The sequence below is a fragment of the Hipposideros armiger genome, unplaced genomic scaffold (genome assembly GCF_001890085.2).
Source record: "Hipposideros armiger isolate ML-2016 unplaced genomic scaffold, ASM189008v1 scaffold_384, whole genome shotgun sequence".
Lineage (NCBI taxonomy): Eukaryota > Metazoa > Chordata > Mammalia > Chiroptera > Hipposideridae > Hipposideros > Hipposideros armiger.
This window is the reverse complement of record NW_017731734.1, coordinates 727616-752309: the sequence shown is the minus strand read 5'-3', so window position 1 is coordinate 752309 and position 24694 is coordinate 727616. Positions and strand designations below refer to the sequence as shown.

At 37.9% G+C, this 24694-nt stretch overlaps 1 protein-coding gene across 1 annotated transcript in view; it reads right to left on the bottom strand.

The window, feature by feature from the left end:
- Positions 1–24694, bottom strand: part of KCNU1 (potassium calcium-activated channel subfamily U member 1) — a 117866-nt gene that overhangs the window by 21938 nt on the left and 71234 nt on the right. The window contains exons 16-18 of the mRNA XM_019662958.1: positions 6278–6365; positions 2682–2906; positions 1123–1282 (exon numbers count right to left, since the gene is read on the bottom strand). Coding sequence (XP_019518503.1) covers positions 1123–1282; positions 2682–2906; positions 6278–6365 — 473 coding nt within the window. The remainder of the gene's footprint in view (positions 1–1122; positions 1283–2681; positions 2907–6277; positions 6366–24694) is intronic.

Sequence of the window (24694 nt, the reverse complement as noted above, 5' to 3'; positions counted from 1 at the left end):
TTCATGAATATTTTCACCCACATCCATAATCATGAAAGCTTGCCATCCCTTCAACCTCTGACCTCTCCAAGTTCCATGCAAAGTGGAATGGCTGTGCTCAGCAGCTATGTGGACAGAGGACCTAATCTTGACACAGAGGATCAATATCCCCAAGGGAAATGGCTAGATCCAGGGAACTCCAGTCATGGTTTAGTTTTATTTCTTGAATTGAAAATCTGCTTTTGATACAGAAAATTCTTCAGTAGTAGTGCTTTCATATTAGGTTGAGTGGCTGGTAGTCAATTTTTAGAAATAGACTAATATATAAGCCTTTTCCCATTTGGGGGAAGAAAGCAAACCACAATTTTACAGTGGGAATGTACGCCAAGCACATTTGGGTATAGAAAATATGTGGAAAGTACTCGAGTCCTGCTCACTGGCTCATTTGTTTCAATTCAATAAATATGTGTTAAGAATCTACTAAATGATGGTAACTGTGCTAGGCACTGAGAGGAATATGAAGGAGGAAAAGACACAATGTCCATCCTGGAGAGATCTTTGCTTCTCACCATCTCTTCCAATCTGAAGTTGAAATGTGGCATCCTTAGTCTATAGAATTTGGAAGAGACCTTAGAGATAATCTTCTAAAATGCACACTATGAAAGCATCTTGAAGAGTAAAAGAGAACTATACTTCATTCTCTCAACCATGAAACTCAGAATAATAACTTGAACATCTACAAGGTCCAATGAGAATTTACTTGATAATAATAATAACACCTATTATTAATTATAATAATATGCCAATTGATACATTCACTGATATTTGATTAGTAACAACAATAGCACTTAGAATTCTGTGATTTTACTTAAAATGGGACAAGTGTTTCATGCATTCCATTTCAAATATGGATATAATTTTTCAGTTGATTTAGGATTCTCAAAGAATAAACTATCCACTGCTTCTGTTATAGAATTCGCAGAGTTAGAAGGGATCATAGAGGATGTCTAGCCCATCCTCTCCTCCTCCCCATGATTAAGGTGCTTCAAAGAGGAGTTCCTTCTCCTTCCATATTCCATTCTCCCTAGCCTTTTCCTGTCAGGGTGCTGTTCTTACCTGGCTCTGAGTGTGTCCGGGCAGGGCAGCTTATCCGTAGTGATCCTATGTTGAGGGTGGTCATGATGGTCTCTGTGTCTATCAAAGTCTGGCTGCCTGATGACTTGGAGGGGGAGGATAAGACAGCACACATGGAACATTCCTCTATGTTGACTGCATGGAGGTCTCCAGAATAGAGTGCAGATCCCTAATGAGAGAAAATCAGGTAGAGGAGGGGCTTCTCAGATGGATGGGCTTTTGTATCATGGCTCATGGTGGTGGCTCTTTGTGGGGGATGCAGTTTTTGAGCCAAAGCCTCTCCAGCTTCCAAATGACTTGGTTTTAAAACTTTGCTACCTGACATCTGACACGTTTAGCCTTATCAATCATTAACATCTTAGTGTGATTACATTTCACAGATCTTTTCCTGAGAACAAGTCTGGATGAGACAATGGAGGGTGGACGTAGGGGAGCCTAAATCCATTTAGATGATTCAAGTGGGAGAAAAGAAAAGGAAGGGAAACAAACAGTGGTGAGGGGGGGAAAATTCAGAGAAAGGGGAAGTTCTGGATGTAAAGGCAAATTTTGTATCCTCACAATTTCATTTGTAGCTGACTCTGCTTATATTCTCTAGATTAACTATCAAAGTGGCAGTTGCTTCTTTTCTTTGGTGGAAAAACTGGGATAAATCTGGCCCTGCCTTCAGATAGCTTAGACTTGGATATTGATAATTCCTACCATTAGCTTAATCGAGAGACTCCTAGTAATTTTCTTTTCTTTCTTTCTTGAACTAAAGTAAGAGGGTGGCGAGGGGAAACTTATGGTGACTTTTTAAAAAAGCAAATGAAATTTGCTTCTTGAGGAAACAATTTTTGAAGTTTGAAAAATATTCCTTACATATTACCAGCATTCTTTCATGAAAAATCAAATGCTTTGGTGCATTTCACACTGCACATAATACATACATATTTTTTTAATCCAGAGAAATGTGGCATATAATGGGATATACCTATGAAGGTTCGGAGCAAATACAACTACAACCACAATGCCACATATGTATAACGGATCCATTTTTTAGAAATGTAAACTTAATTCCTGCTTTCATACAACTATCAAGGACCATGTGGCATTATGCATACCATAAAAGATGTGTCTCCAGAAAAGATGAAAAAGAGCACAAAGACTGGCTAGTATCAGATTATAGGTTTAGTCATTAAGACAGAATTAGATTCAGAAATGCAGAGTAAATCTTATTTATATAAAGACCATAAAACATGGTTATAAACATAAAACATGGTGGCTCCTGAGCATAATGCCTGGATTTAAATCCTGGTCCTGCTACTTACCTGCTGTGTAAACTTGGACAAGTTACTATTCTCTCCATGCCTGAAGTTCAACATCCTTAAAATCTATACTATCAGGGTATTTTGAGAGTTAAATGAGCTAATATATGTAAAATGCATAGGATAGTTTCTGGTACCAGTAGGCATTATATGACTGCAAGCTATTATTTTATTATTATTATTATTATTATTATTATTATTAATGCTAGTACTGTTTGTGCTCTTATCATATTAAATATTCACTATTCGGTATGTGACACTTACAGGCAGAATGTATATCTGGGGGAAATTCCGGAGAAATCGCCATTCTCTCTTCAGGTAATCCAGGGACCCAATGAACACGATGTCCTTCAGCTCCTGCCGGGTGTAGTTGCTAGCTCTCAAGGGCATTACAAAATTCCGAAGCCCCATCAGTGTTGATTGGGCATCTCCAAAGATACACGCTACAACGTGGTTCCGAAACTCGTGTTTTGACCTGTCAGTTCGTTTCTAAGTATAAGCATGCCAGAATCTGGTCATTTTTTAGAAAAAGATGAGAGTTCCTCAAAGAAGGCTTCTTCCCCTCATCCCAACTCTTCTATGTACACCCACAGGAATATTTTCATAAGGATAACAGAATTTTGCAAACTGTTCATAAAATATGGAACTTATTCACAGTGGAGCAATTGGACTTTTGATCTTTTTGTGGAGTTCCTCCTTATTTCACTTTTTTTTAGTTTTCTATTAGCCTGGAGTACAATTAAAACTCAGATCAGTATCATTCATCTAGGTGTGAAATCACTGGACCAAAAAGAGGGAAATATCCCTTATTTTCATTATAGTTTTTAGCCTCATAAGCGCTACATAGTAAGATTCAGTGACAAACAAATATTCCAAATTCCATTGCTAAACTTATGTGTTCTAGTGAGCCCTGAAAATTACATCAAGTTGCACAACATGTTGCAGTTTTCAGTGGATTTTCACACACATGAAAACACATGTTAGTTTGAACCATATGAAATTACCTTTTGTTGGGTCAAAAATGGCTGAATATTGGTAATTTCACTTGGTTCAACCTAATATTTATATTTAATAAGTATTTTTCTTAGTTCAGCATATGACACAATTTCTAGCATGGTGCGTGTAAACAATCCTAATAGTCTTCTAGTTGATATGACAGCTCTCACAATTTAGTGAGATTAATCAAATGATTAATCATGCTTTTACACAAATTTAACTGATTCAATAGACTCTTTCCAGAGTTGAGGAAATTCATCATGCAACATGCACATATGAAATTAGGTTATAAAAATTGCACTGGATCCCAAACATTTGAATATGTCTTATACTATTATCAACATTGCCAATCGTTAACATCTCCTCTATATCTCTAAGTTGAAAACAAAAGTAATATACATATGGATATTTAGATTAGGTTTTCTCCACATTCATAGAGACTTGCAAAAACAATAAATGTAATTTTTTAAAAAAAGGCATGATGTTCCTAAAGGAAATTTATTTTAAATCTTTGTCTGATTTTTTTCAGGGATTGAGTCAATGTCTCCTCTCGTGGAGCTGGGATGGAGTAGAGGGAACACTGGACCTGGAGTCAGAGACCTGATTTTCTATTCTGGTTTTGTCATTAGTTGTATGACTATGAACAAAGTAGTTAACTTCTCTAACCCTCAACTTCTTTAAGCCTAAGTGGTTTAAAAATAAATAGAAGTTAATTCTGTTGTGAAAACTAATATATTGAAAGTGCAGTGTTTGACTCATTGACTGCTGTTCAGTAACTATTAATCAAATCTGAACCTTACTGAATTCCTAGATTTTCAGAGAAGGACTCTTGGAAGCTGGTAAAGAACAAGTGAAATGCATTTGAAAGCACATCATGTATGAATATGTTCATATTCCTGAGCACACAAAGACTCATTCAAATGGACATATCATTCTCCCTTATGTCAGTCTTAGCTGGGTTAAATGACAAGCTTCTATGACATAGAGGCTGATGAAATCTAACAGGATAAGTAAGTAGCATCTGACATCTGAACAATTAGTTTGTCAAATTAGCATATACTGGGAAATACTCTTTCCAAAGGGAATCACCCTGTGAGCAGAAATAAAGTTACTTTTCTTCCTAGAGAGCCTTCCTAGAGAGTGATATGAATCTTAACCAAATCTATTAAATAATCTTCTCTAGCTAATCTGATTAGTTTTAACTTGAATAATGAAGCCTCTAACGGTATTTAATGCAACATGCCTGAAGTCCAACAATTACTCTTCTGAGTAAAACTAAACAATTAGAAACAAGATGCATGGCAGAGTGCATTAATGGGTACAGCTAGAGAGGCAATTTCTCCAAGAAACTGTGGCTCAGAACTGTCTCCCAATTGAGAAAGATGGTGGCTCTTGGGAGAAGAGGAGGATGCACTATTTGTTCAAAATAACTTAAATTGACCACTTGCACTTGACCCTTCTGCAAACTAAACTAAGTTCAAAGCCTCCCTGAATTTTGCAATCTGGACATTTCTCCTCCAGGGTCACGAGTTTCAAAATGCTTAGTAATCTTAAACTAGAAGCCCTTCTACACTTATCAAAAGACTCAGTTGGTATTCTGAACTACATTCCACATTGAGTGTTATAAAGGAGATATCTAGTATAGAAACCTGTCTCCGTGCTTAATAAATATGGTATAATAAAACGTCTGCTATTTTCATTTTTTTTGGTCTCTTGGATGCCTTCAACCAACTTCCCAACCTTTCTAAAGATTTCCCTCCCACTGAAAAAAAGCTTGGCTGCCTGCTCAATGGGTTTTACTTCGCTTAGGTTAGAATAGGACATAATTGCTAAAATGATGTGCTTCAGCAACCCCAACAGTCTTCTAAGTGATACAACAGCTCTAACAATTTTGTGCTTCTGATCAAATTATTGATCATGGTTTACAAAAATTGAAACATGTTCTGTCAAGACATTGGGATTGTGTGTGTGTGTGTGTGTGTGTGTGTGTGTGTGTGTGTGTGTGTATAACAGAAACAAGTGAACTACTTTTGGAAAGCAAGAAAACATTCATAATTGTCAATTAGGCATAGTTTAAAAAATTATATAGGGTTCATACGACATGCAAGCAATCACTTTTATTAGGCAATTTACCAACTACTGCTTATGAGGTATACCACTGAGATTATACTTGAGTTTCTAACTCTAGAAAATGAGATTAGATGGGGATCCAGAGAGCAGATATCAGAGCCTGAATTAGGATACAAGGCTTTTTACATCTTGGTTGATGGCATTTTAGGAAGCTGAGTTAGTTTATCTCCTTGGGAGGACAGAGACAGGGATAGGATTCTAATATCAATAAGGATTCACCCATGTTGTAGGGGGCAAGCATCTAGGAGATACATTCATGGCTAATGTGTTAAGTATAATTATAGCCAGCTTTAAGCAAAACTACTATAGAAAATCCAAACTTAAAAAAATAATAAATTAGGAAAACATTTATTTACTTTAAAAAAGAAAGACTGCAGAGTTCTTGTAAATAGTAGGTTTCCCTGGTGCATTTAAATTAATTAGATTTACTAGCAAAACAGCAGTTTCAGGAGAACATTATTCTGAATAACTGACTTAGCTAAACTGTTAAAGGAGGGAAGAAGTAGTTGAAGAATCTGATCTAATTGTTTTAAATACCAGCATATTATCCACATAGACTTTTTCAAATGCCACATGTTACCTTGCAAACTATTCATCTGGCTGGTGAGGTATGTGTTTTTCCTCCAAAATTCATAGTTTACAAAGAGAAATGGCAAGTCCTTATGATTAGTGGGAGTATCATTTATCCTATGAGAAACTTTATTTTATTTAAGATTTAGTGCAAGATCACCTACCAGAATCACCTTTTCCAAAGGGGTTGTTCTACACCAGTGAAACATGCCACTGCTATCAAGACAGTCAGAATCTTCATAGAGAAAAGGCCTAAGTAGAAAGAATGGAGAGTTAGATTGAGAACATTTGAGGCTCTGGTGTAACAAAGCCAAGATGTCAAATTCATCAGAGCTTTGAGCCCAAAGTGAAGAATAACACAAGGAGAATGACCTCAGGTCTGTGAGGCTCCAGGACAAAGATTTGCATCTGAAGGACACCTGGAGCTAAATGTCCAGCCTGTATCATAGCTGAAAACATACTAAACTCTGTGGGAAAAAGCCACAAGGATTGTGTGTGTGCATGTGTGCACGTGTGTGTATACGTGTACATATGTGCATGCACATCTGTGTGTGTTCAACAAACACATCAGTCCTTTTACCTTAAATTATATGTGCTTTGAAGGTAGTAATTTCTGCTCTTAATTTTGCTACTATCGTGATGCTACTATTGATTGGGAGAAATCACGAGAGGTGTTTTGAGTACCTGAACACAAAATTCAGAAGGCTGTGAAATTAAGTCATGGGTGGCATCTCTCTCCCTAGCTTGTTTTCCTCCCTTCTCCTTTTGTTATCTTTCCTTAGGGGTCTCTGTTGAAACATCCTTACTGATTAAATGAATCTTGCATTTTTTATAGCTTCCATCACTGGCCTGCTTTTGACCAGACTTTTCTCTAATCTTGATTTAAGTCTTAGCAAAGCCCTCTATGTGATTAATCCACACTGCTGTTAGGCACAATGCTTATCGTATTATATATTCAATCATCACAAGGGTTAGATGATCTGTTGAAAAATCTCATTCATGTCCTAAAGAATGCATATTTGCTTGTTAGGGAAGAGAGAAAACTCTTTTTAAAAAATTATTTTTTTCAGTTACAGTTGACATTCACTATGATTTTATATTAGTTTCAGGTGTACAGCATAGTGGTTAGACATTTACATAATTTATGCAGTGATCCCCCTGATTTTAGTCTAGAACCCACCTGGTGCTGTACATAGTTGTTATGACATTATTGACTATATTCTCTATGCTGTACTTTACAAAACTCTTTAGAATCATAGAGAGTATACAGTTCAAAAGGACCTATTTAAGTCAAGAGAATCTAGGCATAGTCTGCAGAAAAAAAAGTCAAAATCCTAGGGGCTTAACACAACACAGGTTATTTCTCACACACACTATTTTACTCAGGTGAACAGGTGTCTCTGCTCCACACAGCCACTCAGAGTCTTAGGAGGGTAAAGGCTCTACTATCTTAAGACCACACACATGAAACATGCACCCTCCTCCATCATTAAGGGAAGAGAAAGACACTGGAGAATCAAGCCTGGGCTTTTACGTGCCTTGGACCAAAGTGACCACATCATTGCTGCTCACACTGACATAGTGACAAGCCCCCATGCAATTCTTCAGGCTCTCTTCTAACCTATTGAAGAGATGACCAGCCTGAGTACATGAATGACTATGTGGAGGAGAGTACCCTGCCTGCCCACCTTGACCTGTATTAGACATGTAATGTGAACAAGAAATACGCTTTTGTTGTGCTAAGCCACTGAGATTTCATGGTTTTTACCATAGCTTAAGTCCATCCTGTCTTAACAAGTACCTTTTCTTACAAACATGTTCCATGGAATATCAGTAACTGGAGAAGTCAAAAAGAAATGTTTTCTTTAGTCAAATAATTTTTTTAAAAAGTATCCCCTCTTTGAGATTCACATTGCACTTTAGCCTATGAAGGTTTTTAAAAGCCTTGCAGAAAAAGAAATCCTTTAAAATTTGTGTAATCCAGTGTTTCACACACTTATTTGACCACAAAAACTTCTACTATTTATTTATGTACTTACTTATTACTTATTTAAAATATCTTTTATTATCCCTCAGAACATCTTTTGGGACATATTGTACTATGTCATACTGTAGGCAATCAGTACCTAATGACAGCATTCTCTTGTGAGATTTTACTATACCTCCGGGGAGAAATATAACCTATTGCTGTCTTCGCTGAAGGGTTAGGGGGACTTTCCCTGTGAATTAATATGGCTTGCTATTAAATACGTGGCCCAAAGACTCAGACTCCAACATAACGACAAGCAAATCTTCTCTCTTTGAACCAGGCTAGTTTCTAAATAGCTATCTTAAGTCATAAGTTTTCAGATAAAAGAACTTACTTAAACTGAGATTGAAGTGTCAGACCTAAAGTAATGGGGTAGAGAGAGGGCCTAGACAGCGAAGCTGGGGTGGGAGGATAGGGTACTGGGGAAGTGTTTGGAAAAGCAGAGAGGCTAATTGCCAATGAGATCAGCCAAAGCCTAGGCAAAATATTTATTTCGCTCTCCATTTAAGACCTACCTATAAACTTAGTGAATTCTAGTCATTTACCTAGCCAGAAGATGTAAGCCTCAGGGTCAGTTTGACCGAAATGGGTTACCTTGTTTACTCAAATTAACCTGACTGTTGGTGGTTTAAATACCCATAACCCAGACTCTGAAGAGCCACACAGGCTCTCTTAACTGTACTAGACAAGACCATGGTGATGGCTATGCCAGGCTTGCTAAAGGGAACACATCTAAGACCTGGGTCTGGTTTTGATTTTTATCAGGATTTGGAGAATTGACTATGTTATTCATTCATAAAAACTTCTTTCCTCTCCACGTGTAGTTTCCTGGACACCTTCCCTCAGATATCGATATAATGTCCCAAGTTACCTTTAGGGAGGTGGCTTCCTGCCCTCTGCCCTCAGCATTCACAACTGACACTGTGTTTCTTCTGGTCACTTTCTTTAGCTTTTCCCCACTTCTCCTCCTCCTCCCCCCTCCCCCACCCCACCCATAATAAATGAAGAGTCCTTGGTCTGAAAATTAAATGCCCTTTTGGTGCATGGAATATGATCTTCTCCCAAGCACATTTTAACTTGACTCAGAATAGCAAATCATTCACTATACACTTTTCTATCATAATAAAAGTATGGTCTATGTACACAAGCTGTCACACACATCTTTATTCTTCATTCCTTTCTTCGTTCTGATGTTATGGAAAACAGATATGCCTTAGAGGAAACACCTGTTGGAGACCTGCATAAAGGAAAAGACTGGAGGAGACCCACTTCATCATAAAGGCATCCATCTGGTGTCCTTGCCAAAACAAAACCTGATGCAATTTAGTTCACCATCCCTTAACTAAAGCTCCCTTCTGCCATATGCCTTGCAAATGACATGATCCTTGCAGAAATATACCTTCCTAAAGAGACTAATAAATCATCTAAGAGAATGTGCAACATTAGCAGTCTTACAACTTGGAAACAAGTTCTTTATTTTTTTTTCTTTAAAACATAAAGGCTGATGCTATCAGAGGAAAAGGTAGCTGCAGGGCACCATCCAGGTCATTCAAGACGAAAGAAAAAGACATTCTGACCCCAGGTTGAAGCTTCTTGGGTGAGGAGGCTTTCTATGTAAGAGAGCCTGGCAAGAAACATGGTGGCAGTTATCTGAGAGGGCCCTCTGAAAGACACGTTTGGGATAAAGGTGGGGTTGTTCCCTGGTCACAAGACAGCCTTCTTATTATAGAAGCAAAGTGTGGTGCTTCCACCTGGGACCATCCAGGAGGCATTGAACCTTGAAATGTTCTCAGAGTCATATCTCTGACATCCACCTCTGGAAGTTGATAGGTCAAGTGTGCTGGGTGAGAACAGCTTTTGCAGCCAGTCTACTTGTGCGCGTGCAGAGCAGCATGTGAATAACCTTTCTCTTTGTTGATGACTGCCTTTCTTCAGGCTGCTTCATATGCATGAAGCCAATGCCTTGCAAGCACATGCTTGAACACGTCCCAGTTACGGAGGACAGGCTTTTTCCTCTCTGCTCTCTGGAACGATTCTGAAGAGAACTTTTATTCTGCCTTGTCCATAGCAACTTAGCCTGTGTGAATTCTACCACTTAAAAGGGAATATAAATGAAGGACAGCGTGCCTTTGGTTTTCAATGGTGGCACCTGATGAGACAGAAATTAAACCATATAGAAAAGTCTCTAACAAGAAGTTGGGGTAGGTTGCAGTCCAGGTCATTATTTCCTCCAACTTACAGACTTGATGCAGATTATTCTTGAAGATGATCTACCAATGGGTGAGATCCTCCACTGTTCACAACACCTATTAGAAACTTCAAAAGGCACCTACGGGTCTTTTCTTTTTCTTTCTTTTTTTCTTTTTCTTTTGCAGGCCTCATTTTTGGATATGTTAACAAATCTTGGCTTGTGACCATTCCTTTTGAAGCCTCCTTAAAACTCCATAGGCGGCTTATAAATTCTTAGGCGAGAGTATTCTGGCCTGGGTGCAGAACAATATAATTTTTGCTCAAGACTTGAGGTACATAAAAATAACAAGCTTCACAAAGTCTTAGTATAGAGAGAATTCCCTTGGCCAAGGGTTGGGAGAAAGGGGGGAATGTGTCCAGGAGTTTCAGTGCCTTCCTTGGTTTGATCTTTGGAAAAATGCATTGCAACAATCTCCTGAAGGGAGTGATCTAGTTCCCACCAAAAATGGAGGAAAAATCCTTAGTCCCAGGATGCCTTTGGTGCTACTGAAGATTTTGTATCTTGCAGGTTACAACTGCCTTCCCTCCAATGAGTTTGCATATAGTGACAAGGCTATTTGGTCCATACTTAACCTGAAAATACTCATTTATTGTCAATTCTGACCACCAGCTTTTGTGAACTGATAAAGAGGAAATCACTGAAAATTTGGAAATGTGAGAGCAAGTTGTATAATTAATGCCTCTCCCTCTATCCAGCACCATTCTCTCTCTCTCCCTCCTGTCCATCTCTCTAGATCTCACACACATATACAGACATACTTACACACCTACACACGCTATCATCGAATTTCAGAATACAAGCCTTTATGGCCGCATTTCAGTTTTCGTTTTCTGGGTTTCACCTGGTTATCATTTATTCATTACAAGGCACTATTTTTACCTTGGGGGGAAATTTAAGGTTTCAAAACGTGGATAATGTTTTACAGTCCAATCCCCTAGGAACCTGTGTATGAGCAAGGGGAAAAGAGCAGGGAGCACTGAGAAACTTGCAGGACGAAGTGACCGTGGGGAATCTCAGGAAGCACGATTCACCTTTTCTGTCGGCAAGACCTCTGGGGTCATTTCCTCTTCCATTAGAAAGGGAGAGTGGGCACCTGGAACTGTGCCTCCCCTCCAGCTTGACCAGATATCCTTACTGAGACTCCTTTCCTGGGTAAAATGCGAGAAAACCTGCCATGAGATCTCATGGGACGTGACATACGTTCATGTGGGCTGGCTATGTAAGCACCATGCCCTCTTGGTTGTCATGTGAGAAAACCTTAGGAAAGGAGGGGAATAAGAAACCCATTGTGGGGCAACTAGGGTGACTGACTTGGTTTGTTCGGGACCTGTTTTAGTCCTGAAAGCCTCCCACTGTCAGGACGGGGATAATTTTCTATGCTGGTATGAAAAGTTTCTAGGGAAGGAGAAAGAAAGGGGAATTGAAACAGTATGCCCAGAAAACTTTCCACGGTGTGCTCAGCAAACTGCCCACACTTCTATGTCTATAGATGAGTTTGGCTAACATTCAGTGGAAGAAAAAAACAGTTGGGTGGCCAGAGCCCTGTATGTTATAAGACAAGCAGGTTCCTGTGAATTATGTCTTCCACCTTCCTTATTTCCTGTCTCTGGATTCTTTGCCTATGTAAAGTCTTCACGAAATCATTGTGGAATTATAAACATTCATAGTAAAGGCTGTAGGTGTGACTTAAAACAAAAATCTGTAAATGGTACTTTAAAAAGGAGGTGTATTAATATTCAGGATATCATTTATTCAGTGTTATCTTATTTCAGTCTACATAGGAGAATGTAAACTGTATTCTAAGGTAAACCAAATCAGCTAGGAATAGAATGTCCTGTTTGCCTTTAAACGCTGCTTTGCAGATGGAGTCTATCAAATCCATGGCCTCTGCTTTCAATGTTTACAATTTAAAATCTCTGCAAAGACATTTTTTTTCCACCGTCTTGCTTAGAAGTTAGATCCAAGGTCAGAGTGGCCCCAGACCAGGTGAAGGCAGGGATAGGTTGGTATTTCTAATCGATAAACCCACATCTGAGCTCGCATTTGAGCATTTCTGCTGTTTTGCTTTATTTCAGATGAGTATAAACTGACTGCTTTTTTGCAGTGTTTTCTGTGCAAACATGTACGTAGGCATTTCAGAACTTAAATTGTTACCAGACGGAAGATCAAGGAGAAAGATTAAAAAACAACTTTCCTCTTCCTCACCCATTCCCCAGATGGACCCTTATTTAAATGCCTTTATATTTTATGGATATTGCATTTGGGACTTTCCACAATGTGAGGACAAATGAGGCATGACCCCTAGCAGCAGGTCCCTTTAATAAAGGCTGGAGTTTGAGCCCTGAGCAGAAGGGCCTGGGGCTTAGGGCAAGCCTCACATCTAATTGGGAACCATTTCCTCAGTCAGTCTTTACAGCATGAGGTTGTATTTTTAGGTGCTCTTTCCCACACCACCCAACACACTTTAAATATCAAATGACTTAGTAAATAATAGAGGTTGACCTAAATGAAAAATATTTTCCTTCCATAGACAGTTTAGGATATAGACTTCTCTGTTCAATGGACTAGGAACTGAACAATTAAATCCGTTACTCTGATACTTTTTACCCTAAAAAGCATTACTGAAACAAATGAAAATTTTAAGCAAAAGGTTTTCCTTTTTATTTTTTTGGTGGGGTACAGAAGTGGGAAGTAGAAATTTGAAATATCTGAAAATAGGGTCATTTTTCAGTGCATTGATATACTTTCTAAAGTTTTACAGGATTAAGCCTGGGTCAGACGTTAGCATGACAAAAATGCTTTTCCCTATGCAGTGGGATGAGTGGCTTGGCTTGGGCAATTACTAACAATAACTCCCTAAAAGAACTTAGGACTGGAAAAAATAGCATCTATCAAAATGTTACTGGTGTGAGTGCGCACATGTGCTTGTGTGCGTGTGTGTGAGAGGAGAGGTGTCAAATTGAAAAGTACAAACTGTGCAGAGGAAATAAAAAATAATTTCAGCGTACATGAATACTCTTAAGAGATTTTTCCCTTAGAAATAGGAAGTTATTTGTGAGGGTTTCTTATCCACATTCCTTAATTTCTCTGAAATACCTGTGGCTAGATGTCAAAATGGAGACAAATTATTAGTGTGCTGGTGATTACAGATTTTTGGAAACATTGGAAGGACCTAATGATGTGTTGAGGGCCACAGACTTTTAAATTTTCCTCACATCTGGAAGCCATCACTGGAAGGAAGCCTGTTGAATAAAGGCATCCTGAGTATTATAACATTTTACTTAGCACCAGTGACCTGTCAAGAAGCAATGGAGATAATGGTGATGGAGGCCACTTGGGATCACTCACGACATGGAACCCTCCTCTGCTCTATGTGTTACATGATGTCTATTTTTTAAAAGTGTTGTGCCTTGATTAGAGGTGAAAAGTTAGAATTAGGGGTCTCTGGTGGGAGGGAAAAGGTTGGGGCTAGTGTTCTTTAACAAGAAGAAGTGATTAAAGAGGGGCTGTTATTAGGGATGAAAGTTAAGAGTCAGGGATTTTTTTGGGAGGAGTTAGGAGTCCTAGGGTGAGACAGCCTTAAAAGGCAGGAAAGTCATGAGCACTCTTAGATAGATTTTGCCTATGTTTAAGCCCTTTAAATTCAGGATGAATCAGAACAAAAGGGAAAAAAGTAGAATGCTCATACTGTTGTGTTCCCCTCTAAGCTGAAATTAAGTTTCTGCAGCACATCAAGTCCTTGACTTGTCTTATATGTGACTATATGGATGACATTCACATATGAATTTCTTGAAGCTGAAGCCTATTGCATCAAGAAAACATCTGAATACCTAACCTTTTACCCCTACTATTTAAGCTCCTAAAGAAACTTTTGCAAGTCATTTGTTGCCTTTCCGATATTGTTTTTTAGTTGTATCCATTTGTAGGAGAGAGGGAGAGGGAGAGGGAGAAGGAAAAGAAGAAGATATGAGAATATGAGGTACAGTGGGGTAAAAACAGTGTATTCAATAAATGCTGTTGGGAAAACTGGACAGACACATGCAAACAATGAAACTAGACCATCTTTGTACACCATACACAAGAATAAACACAAAATGGATTAAAGACTTAAATGGCAGATCTAAAACCATAAAACTCCTAGAAGAACACATAGGCAGCAAATTTTTAGACATTACGTTTAGTAATATTTTCTCTTATATGTCACTTTGGGCAAGGGAAACAAAAGAAAAAAAAATAAATGGGACTACATCAAACTAAAAAGCTTCTACACAGTGAAGGAAACCATCAGCAAAATGAAAAGACAACCTACTGAATGGGAGAAGATATTCACAAATGATATATAAGATAAGGAGTTAATACCCAAAATATATATAAAGGACTCATATAACTTAACACCAAAAAAACTCCCCAAAAAACCCCACCAAACAATTCAATTAAAAAATGGGCAGAGGACCTAAATAGACATTTCTCCAAAGAAGACATACAGATGGCCAGTAGACATACAAAAAGATGCTCAATGTCACTAATCATCAGAGAAATGCAAATTAAAAGCACCATGAAAAAAAAAAGAAAAAAACACCATGAGATATCACCTCATATCTATCAGAATGGCTATCATCAATAAATCAACAAACAACTGTTGGCGAGGATGTGGAGAAAAGGGAACCATTGTGGCCTGCTGGTGGGATTGCAAATTGGTGCAGTCACTGTGGAAATCAGTATGGAGGTTCCTCAAAAATTTTTAAAAATATTTATGACCCTTATGACCCAGTAATTCCACTTCTGGCTATTTACTCAAAGAAATCCAAAACACTAATTCAAAAAGATATATGCATCCCTATGTTGACTGCAGCACTATTTACAATAGTCAAGATATGGAAGCAACCTAAGTGCCCATCAACAGATGATCAGATAAAGATGATATGGTGTACATATACAATGGAATATTATTTGGCCATAAAAAAGAATGAAATCTTACCATTTGCAACAACATGGATAGACCTGGAAGGTATTATGCTAAGTGAAGTCAGACTGAGAAAGACAAATGCCATATGATCTCACTTATGTGGAATCTGAAGAACAAAATAAATGAACAAAATAGAAACAGACTCATTGATGCTGGGAACAAGCTGATGGTTGCCAGATGGGAGGGGGTTTCAGGGCAGGGTGAAAAAGGTGAAAGGATTAAGAAGTACAAATTGGTAGTTATGAAATAGTCATGGGGGTGTAAAGTATAGCATAGGGAATATAGTCAATAATATGGTAATATAATAACTATGTATAGTGCCAGCTGGGTACTAGGACTAGTCAAGGGGATCACTTCATAAAGTATATAAATCTATGACCACTATGCTGTACACCTGAAACTAATATAAAATAATACTATCAACTGTAATTGAAAAATTTAAAAAGCAGGGTGAAGGTGAAGGGGAGTAAGAAGTTCAAATTTCTAAGTATAAACAAATAAGTCATGGGAATGTAATGCACAACACAGGGAATATAGTCAATAATACTGTGATAATGTCAGATAGTTGCTGCACTTACCATGGTGATCACATCTTTAGGTATATAATTATTGAATAACTATGGTGTACACCTGAAACTAATATAATATTGTATTATACTAATATAATAATATTGTATAATAAAATTATTTTTTTTAAAAAAGGAAAATCTCCATGAAGATGGATTCCAAGTTGTATCTGAGCTGTCATCACTCTGTGAAAGAGTAAAGAAACTACATGTTCTCTAAAATCTCCCGACCTCTTTCATTTGAGCATCGGACAGAAACCCATCCTCTTTCACTGAGGAGTCCAGGCCAAAAGTCTAACAGTAACCAAACCAAATTTCAGGTGTTTTAATGATTATTTTATTCTACTCTTTGACTCCTTTATCATATATACATACATATATGTATATATATATACATATATACACACACACACATATACATATGTGTGTATGTATATATACACACATATATGTATATATATATATATGATAAAATTGAGTGTAAAATTGGGATATTATTTCAGTGTAAAATTGACATTTCTCTTTATGTGGACAATCTTTATTCATCTCTACTTTTCCAAGGTTTTCAATACCTTTTTAATTTAAACTCAAAACTATTAGTAATAGTTTGGGATAAGGATTATTGCTTTTACAAAATTATCCTAAAATTAATCTTTATGTATTATTTCCAGACACCTGATGTGATATGGGTCAATTTAACTAACTAAAACAGAACTGACAAATTTTTTCTGTGAAGGGCCAGATAGTAAAAATATGTTAAGCGTTGCAGTGGCAAAACTGATATTCTATAGGTTGGTATATAACAAGACAGAGAATAAATTTTCACAATTTTTCATTGAGGATATTCAAAATGTAATAATAATAAGTATAATTTTTTGTATTACAGATCTGCTAATGAAAATAAAGAAATTTTAAAAGTCATTTTGCTTAACTGGCATTCAAATTCAGTGTTTTCTATCATCAAAATCAATTGCAAAGACTCATATGTTAATGCTGACCTTAATGAGTTTTAAGGTATATCTTTGAAAATGTCTTTTCACACAATAGGTATTTCCAAATATTGATAGTACTTCATTAGCATATGATTCTAATTGAATATATTCCATCACTTAGAAAGAATTTATAGAGTTCTGTTAGACTCTTCTCTCAATGTTTGGTTTTTAGCATGTCATTATATAGCAGATTAATCACTTGCAATATAAGGTTAGGTGGAACACTTCTCAGTTGCATGGTGAAATGCACCTAAAAATATAGAAATATCCTTTCTATTCACATCAAGGTAAAAAAAAATCACCCTGGAAATGGAATAAGAAAATATATCCACTATAAATTTGTATGGAAATAATGTTCTCACTTCTTGTTTTAACTTTTGACATCATGAGAAGTGTATAAAGAAGCATGACATTACTTGCTCCTTCATAGGTAGGGTGTCCCTACCCTCCCTGGTTACTTCCACAATTTTCTCTCTCTCTCTCTCTTTTTTTTTTTTTTTAGCAGTTTGACTATTATGTGCATAGTTGTAGTTATTTTGGTATTTATCATTCTTGGTATTCTCTGAGCTTTCTGAATCTGTGATTTGCTACCATTACTTTTGGAAGATTTTCAACCAATATTACTTCAAACATTTTTTCTGCTCCACTCTTTCTCTCTCTCTCTCCTCCTCATATACCAATTTTACATATGTTACACATTTTGAAATTGTCCCGTATTTCTTCAGTGTATTTTGTTTTCTTCTCCTTCTTTTTACTCTTCCATATCAGTTTGGGAAATTTCTGCTGACATAACTTCAAGCTCACTTATCTCTTCCACTCTATCCAGTCTACAGGTGACTTATCAAGGTATTTGATTTTGTTACAGTATTTTTCATTTCTAGCATTTCTTTCTGATTCTTTTTTAGAGTTTTCATCTCTGTTTAAATTACCCATTTGTTCTTCCATGTTTCATTACAGCACTTAACTTATTAATCAAACTCATTTTAAATTCCCTTTAAATGATGTCATATCTGAGTCTTACTCTAATACTTGCTATTTCTCTTCAGACAGTGTTTTTTCTCACCTCCTAGCATGCTTTGTAATTTCTTTTAATGGTGAAACATGACGTATTAGATAATAAGAACTAAAGCAAATAGATCTCTAGTGTGAGGTTTTATGTTAATCTGGCTAGCAGTTGCACTGTGTTTAATGTTTGCTATGGCTGTAGTTTCCACGAGTTTCAAATTGCTCTAGTGTCCTTAACTTTGTCTCCTTTATTGTCTTTGGGATTCTCTAAGAACTCTTTCTGGAATAATCTGTACCTTGAGGCTCTTTCAACTACAATTTACTGTTGTTATACTGGAGTCCTGTTGTATGGTGGTAAAGTGTAGGAAAGAGGAAGACTATGTAATTTTGTGATTAAATCTCAGTTTTCCAATGGGACCTGTATCTTGGGGCTGTGATCTTCACAAGTGTATCTTAGCTCCATCATGCTCTCCTCAGGTGAGACAGGAAGGAGAGTAAGGGCTAGAGTGGGAGACGTGCCACCCCTCCGCCTAAGGCATTGGTAAAATCTTTTTCTGGGGAGAGTAGGCCTTTGTTATGGAGAAGCGCCTAGGTATATTTCACAATAGTTTATTTCACTATAGTTACTGTTCCTCTTTCTCTGCCAGTTACTGAGGGAATTTTTCTTGGCTCTTCACTGTGAGAACTGGATAGAATTCCTGGAGATGAAGTTCCCAAAAGTGTGGAGGTCCCTCTAAGCTTGTAGCCCCCAGGAGTTTCTCATTCGGCACCAAGTCCACGCTCAACCTGCAGTAATTCAACAAAATTACTATTTAAGTGTTCCTACAAGTTTATGGCTCCAGTGGCTCCTTTCCCAGGTAAGTGTATCTTGGCTGTGACTCTCCAGATTTCAGGGTGATGGTTTGCCCTGCAACCTCAGTTCCCTGATGGGTGAAGAAAAGTCTTTAATTTTCAGTTTGTTCAGGTCTTTCTTGTTGTAGGGACAGGAGTGATGACTTCAAAGCTTCTTACGTGTTGGAGCTAAAACTGGAAATTTGGCAGTGGCTTTCCTTATTCTCTATAATGCAAGTTTCAGAGGCTGGTGCTTTCACGTCACAGTAGCAGGCAGCTCAGTTTCGAATGTGGCTGACATCTCAGCATTTCCCATCTACCTGTTTAATCCGGGAACTCCCCCTTCCGTAATTAAATACTCTTTCTTCATGGGTCATTATGATGTGATTTATGACATGTGTGTAATTGTCAGAATTACTGTGGGTAATTAAAACATAAAGTGAATGCTGCCAGAGGCTTCAGTCACTCTCAGTGTCCTCATTAAAAATCAGGAGCTGACCAAATTATAAATGGACTGGTTTGCACAAGTTCCCGGCAAAACCTAATTATGAAACTTATCCTTATTCTATCAGAACTCACTCCATTAGTCATGCAAATTTTGAAATGATTAAGCTTTTTTATGTGCTGGAATTGTGGAATTAATAATAAAGAGGTGAGTAGCAGTAATTAGATATTACTATGAAACTTTATTATGTCAGGTCACTCTGGGTCATATTGCATCTACACACACACACACACACACACACACACACCTTTAAGATAGTTTAATGATGGGTTAATGGCTTCAGTGGACTTATGATAACTATTTAAATGAGAGCTAACACACGGAGAAGGATTTATAAACTCTGCACATGAGGTATTATCTTGGAATTGGTCAGAGAAAGAGGTTGGTAATTATCAGCAGGGGAATTCTTTCTCTCCAGAAAAGGCAAACCACCACAAAGAGAAATCAGTTACTATGAGGATGTTTTAAGCTATGGCAGCTGGCAGGAGCAAGTGATAATTTAAATCTTGAAGGAACTTTAGATGATCCTATCTCATTTCCTGTCTAATTTTACAGATAGAGGATTTAGCCTGAGAAATTATCAAGCTGCCAATGAATAAGAGAGCCAGACTCCAAGCTTAGTGCTACACTTCCCTTTGTATGGAAGGCTATGGACTGATGGGGAAATTGGTGAGCATCAGAGCTTTCTCAGCACAGGACTGGGTGAGAAACCATTGAAGTAAGGTCCACAACAAGTTTCCAGAGTACAGAAAAGGTAATTCACTGACTGTTGAACTTGGCAAATCATAGTCTCATCTGAGACAAGAGAGCTACTATATATGGAAACACAGGCATCTCAGTGCTCATTCAAAAGAGGCTAAGAACTTTGATGACTCAATCAGTATATCTCTGAGGAAGCAGAAGTAAATAACATTTAAATGATAAGGAAGGAAGAAAAGAAGGGAGGAATAGAAAAAGGGAGGGAAGGCAGAAGGAAGAGAGAAGAAAGAAAAAAGAGAACTGCATACTTTATAGACAAATGTAAGATTTAAGATATATAAATTTATGTATCAGCTAGACCACGGAAGCTCGCCAATTTGGTTTGGTTGGGGATGGGATTTATATAAATGTTCTTTTGTGGAAGTCAATGGGGAAGAGAGAGAAAGAGGAGTAATGGGGGGCATTTCTTACAGTGATACAGGAATTCAGCTCTGCATAGCTTATTGACTGCCTTTCTCGGCTCATCAACTATCTAAAATTTACCCTTTGGTACTCTTTCCCTAGGTTAAGGACAGAAACCTTTCTGTGCTGCTAGACAGTGGAGTCCCAAATGAAAGACACAAAGCTGTGAACTTAGCTTAGAATGAAGCAGACCTCCTCAGCCCTATGTCTTTCAGGTGTGACTGGTGAATGGAAATATTCATATGGGTGTATCCAGATGGCATCTTCATGCAAATGTGACAAATAAACAAACAGAAACTAATATGGGAGGTCCTTGGGAAAAGGATAAAGAAGAAGAGATAGGGGATAAGAGAGTCAGAAGTACAGTATGAAGAAATGGGTCTGCTCTTGGCGAGGGGCTGCAAAGCTGAGAATATTTGTCTACAAATCACTCCTAATAAGATAACAACTTTAAGAGATGTTGGAGAAAGGGCTTGGCATTAAGGGACCTGGGGATGAGGAGATGAGTAAAAGACAGTGATAAACTCAAGAAAATGTAGGCTTTATAGGAGAGAAGGCAAGAGTCTGGCTGCAACATGGTAATTAAAACACCTACCTTTGACAGATGCAGAAGCCAGTAAATTTTAAGTGTGTGTGTGTGTGTGTGTGTGTGTGTGTGTGTATGTATGTATGTATGTGTGTGTCTGTTGTATGATTTGACATTTCACAGCAACACCATGAAGTAAGCATAAAAATATTCTTATCCATAATTTATGACAAGCGAAATTAAGCAATTCACTCCAAGTCCCAAGATGGAAAACAATGACTTCGGATGCCAGCCACCCAGACTCTGTGTCTGTTATATGCTGGTACTTTATAGAACTGCTCAGAATGGATGTAGGGGTGGGTAGGGAAGATAAGTGAGGGAAATTCACACATACTTCCCCTGTCCTCTTAAAAAGCTGGCTGTCTTTTCCGTGGATCAGTTTTCTCTGTCAATGGCAGCAGAGCCTTAGGACTTTGCAGAGGGGCTTGTGGGACAGTTAAGCAGCACCCTGGACCCATCCGAGAAGGAGGAGAACAGCTAACGATCCTCAGGGCACACTTGACTTCAATGTGTACAGGCCTTGGAGATCTCTGTTCTTGCCTCCTCCACAAGGGGCCTCAAAATATCCATGGGGCTCCTTTCTCTCCTTTTGTGTTGATTCTAAACAATTCATATTGGTGAACAATTCAGATGCACAGAATCCTTTGGCACCCCCACAGAATGCTCCCACATTCATCACTCATTCAAACAATATTAAATTTTTTCAATGTCTTCCTTCTTGTTCTACTGTTCTTGTGGGGCTTTTTCCTCAAATTTCTCAGCTTTTTAGGAAGAGAAAATGACACATTCACCTCCAAACGCAGAAGTGTCTCAGCAAGAGGCACTCTAAGAAAATGCAGTTCAAAATGGCATTTGTTGGCTCACTGGAGCCAAATACAGCCACCTCAGCTCTTGCTTGAAACCCAAACAGGGTGAATGCCAGTCAGGGATTCCAACCAGCTGGTGGAATTGGCCTAAACAATGTGACAAAAGGGATCCCTGTTCCTCAACAGCAGCTTCTCCACCTCTTTCTCTCTCCTTTATCACTCGAGAACGCGCAGTTTTACACTTGTCCTTCATACAAATAACTGGAGGGTGGGAATTATTCAGAAAGCTCATGTTCGACACCCCATCTGTTCATTCCTGACAGCAATATATAATGTAAGGCTATAAAAACTTGAAAAATAATGCAACATAAAAAGGGATTGACTCAGCTCCAAGAGGCCATAAATGGTAACAAATACCACAGGATGATTTATTTCACGCTGTAATCTTTACAGTAAGTCATCTTTCAGACATTTCCTTGTGACAGGTTTTAATAATATTAATGCCCAGAGCAATCCAAATCATCGCCAATAGACGTATTTATCAAGCTGCCAATCCGAGTAAATGAAATTCTATAAGCAATAATGTAACATGTTTAAAGGAAGCTAATAAAACAAGTCAGCAGAGAAATATTACTTCAAAGCATTCTCTCCCTCTAATCCAGCCCTGTATGTTATACCGCCAAAATGCAAATCTTTCCATACTTGATTTATTGCTCCAAAAATACCAATGACCTTTTCCCAAGCTTCTGTATATTCACTCTCACACATTCATAAAGCCTACAGTGCATCCTGCCAGCATCGCTGAACACTGGAGAGCTTAGCATTTACTGTTATGTTTGTCTTGCTTTCACACAGGTACTTGATTGGCAGCTACAGTGAATAACATCTAAGTTTCCAAGCCTTATTAAAATGTAACAAATATCTGAGCCATAAACCAATCTTTACAGTGCCCACTCTAGGCAGGCCTGCAAAAAGACCTGAGAAAGTGACTTGAGGAAAGTCCTGATGGTTTACCAGTTGCCAGGTAAACGTCACGTGAGGGAAAGCCAACCTGCATTTTCCTTCAATCAAGTTTGCTTTGCTTTGTATTAATTATTTGTTGTTCATGCAGATCACAGTATGCCAGCTGTTAATGCATTTGGCATTTCAAATGCAGCTCAAGATCTGTCTCCTGCAAGAAGCCTTCCTTATTAATCTCACTAATTTTCTGATCTCTAACACAATACCTGACTCATCCCTCAAAGCAACTTTCTAATTAATGAATCCATGAAAGCACAATACGCATCAAAGACACTTACTGAATATTAGATGAAAACATGCAGTACCTTTAGTCAATATATTCTACAATTAATTGATGACTTACTTTTTTTCTTGTATATCACACATACGCTCCTTAAGGATAGATTTACTATTTAATGGGCACCACAAATATTTGCTATATTACTGTGTACCCTGTAGGGGCATGATATATATAGTTTGACATGATATTGTTTAAGTGTATTTATGTATTATGATTATGATTCTTGTGTTTATTTGAAGTAGATTCTTTGGGGTGTCTACCAAACCCATTACCTGCACTTCTTTGAGAGTTGCCTCAGCCCCCACATAATGGCCAAGCTTATTCTTGATGACTCCACTTTCTGGATATGATTGAACAAGTCAGGAACCTGATTGAGCTGAGCCAATCAGTCTCTTCCTGCAATGGGAAACTGGAATACTGGGAATCTAGTCACTTGTTGGAGCTGGGATGTTGCTTCAGGACAGGAGTAGCCAGATCCCATAGAACAGAGAGTTTTACAGAAAGTCTTTGTGCATAGAATGAGGCCTATGAGATAGCTCCCATGACCCAACAGCACAGTGCAGCAGCCTCAGGGCACACAGATTTCCACTTCCTGGCTCCAGTCTCACCAGAAGACATACATCACTTTCTCTCTTATAGATTTTCTGTTCCATGATTCCTTATTAGAAAGTTTCTTATCTATTTTAAATGGGTTTCTGCTACTTGCAAGTAATTGGACATTAATTAAAATATTTCTATTTCATTGATAAATTGGCTTTATAAGACACCACCACATGAGAGAAATATTTTTGTTTGAAAGGAGTTCATTCCTCATTATGAGAAGCTGGATATTTTTTGGATGTTAATCAAATACCAAGTCCTTTGTATCTCAGTAATCCAGGGTATTTTGAGTTGAGTTTTGGATGCCCTTGGAACATAGTAAGAATTTACTAGATAAAGATGAGAAGAGAAGGACATTCTAGGTATATGCACAGGCTCAAGGTAGGAAATACTTGGAGAAGTGAGAAAATACAGTATTATTTGAGTTCAGAGGACTTTTGTTGAGAGGCAGGTCCCACATGATCAAGGATGGTGTTAAGAATTTTTATCTCATTCCTAAGGGCACTGAAAAACCATTGAAGGGAAGCAATACTGTCAAATGTTCACTTTTGGTATGTCATCCTAAGTATAATATAGGTATAGATAATAAGGGACAAGAAGAGCTGTGGAAGACCAGGCCAAAAGCCATTTCAACAGTGGTCTAGAAAGAGAAGATGGTGGCTTGGATTTGGGATTGGAATTGGAGATGGAAAGGGTAGAGCGATTCCAGATATTTTTAGGATTAAAATGGAGAAAACAGGAGAATTGATTAAATTTAGCAGAAAAATCTGTGTCCCAGCATCCTCACTTGCTTCTTTTATCCCTAACTCAGACTGGTAGTCCAGGTGTTAGCCATTGACAGACCAGGTTAGGGTGCCTGTTTGTTGTATTGTTTGTTTTTGCGTACCTTAAAGTGCGTTTCTGAGTGCAGTTAACAGTGGCAGAAATTCGGTACTTGGGGAACGTTTCAATTTCATAATTTGATTCCCTAAGTTAGCATAGTG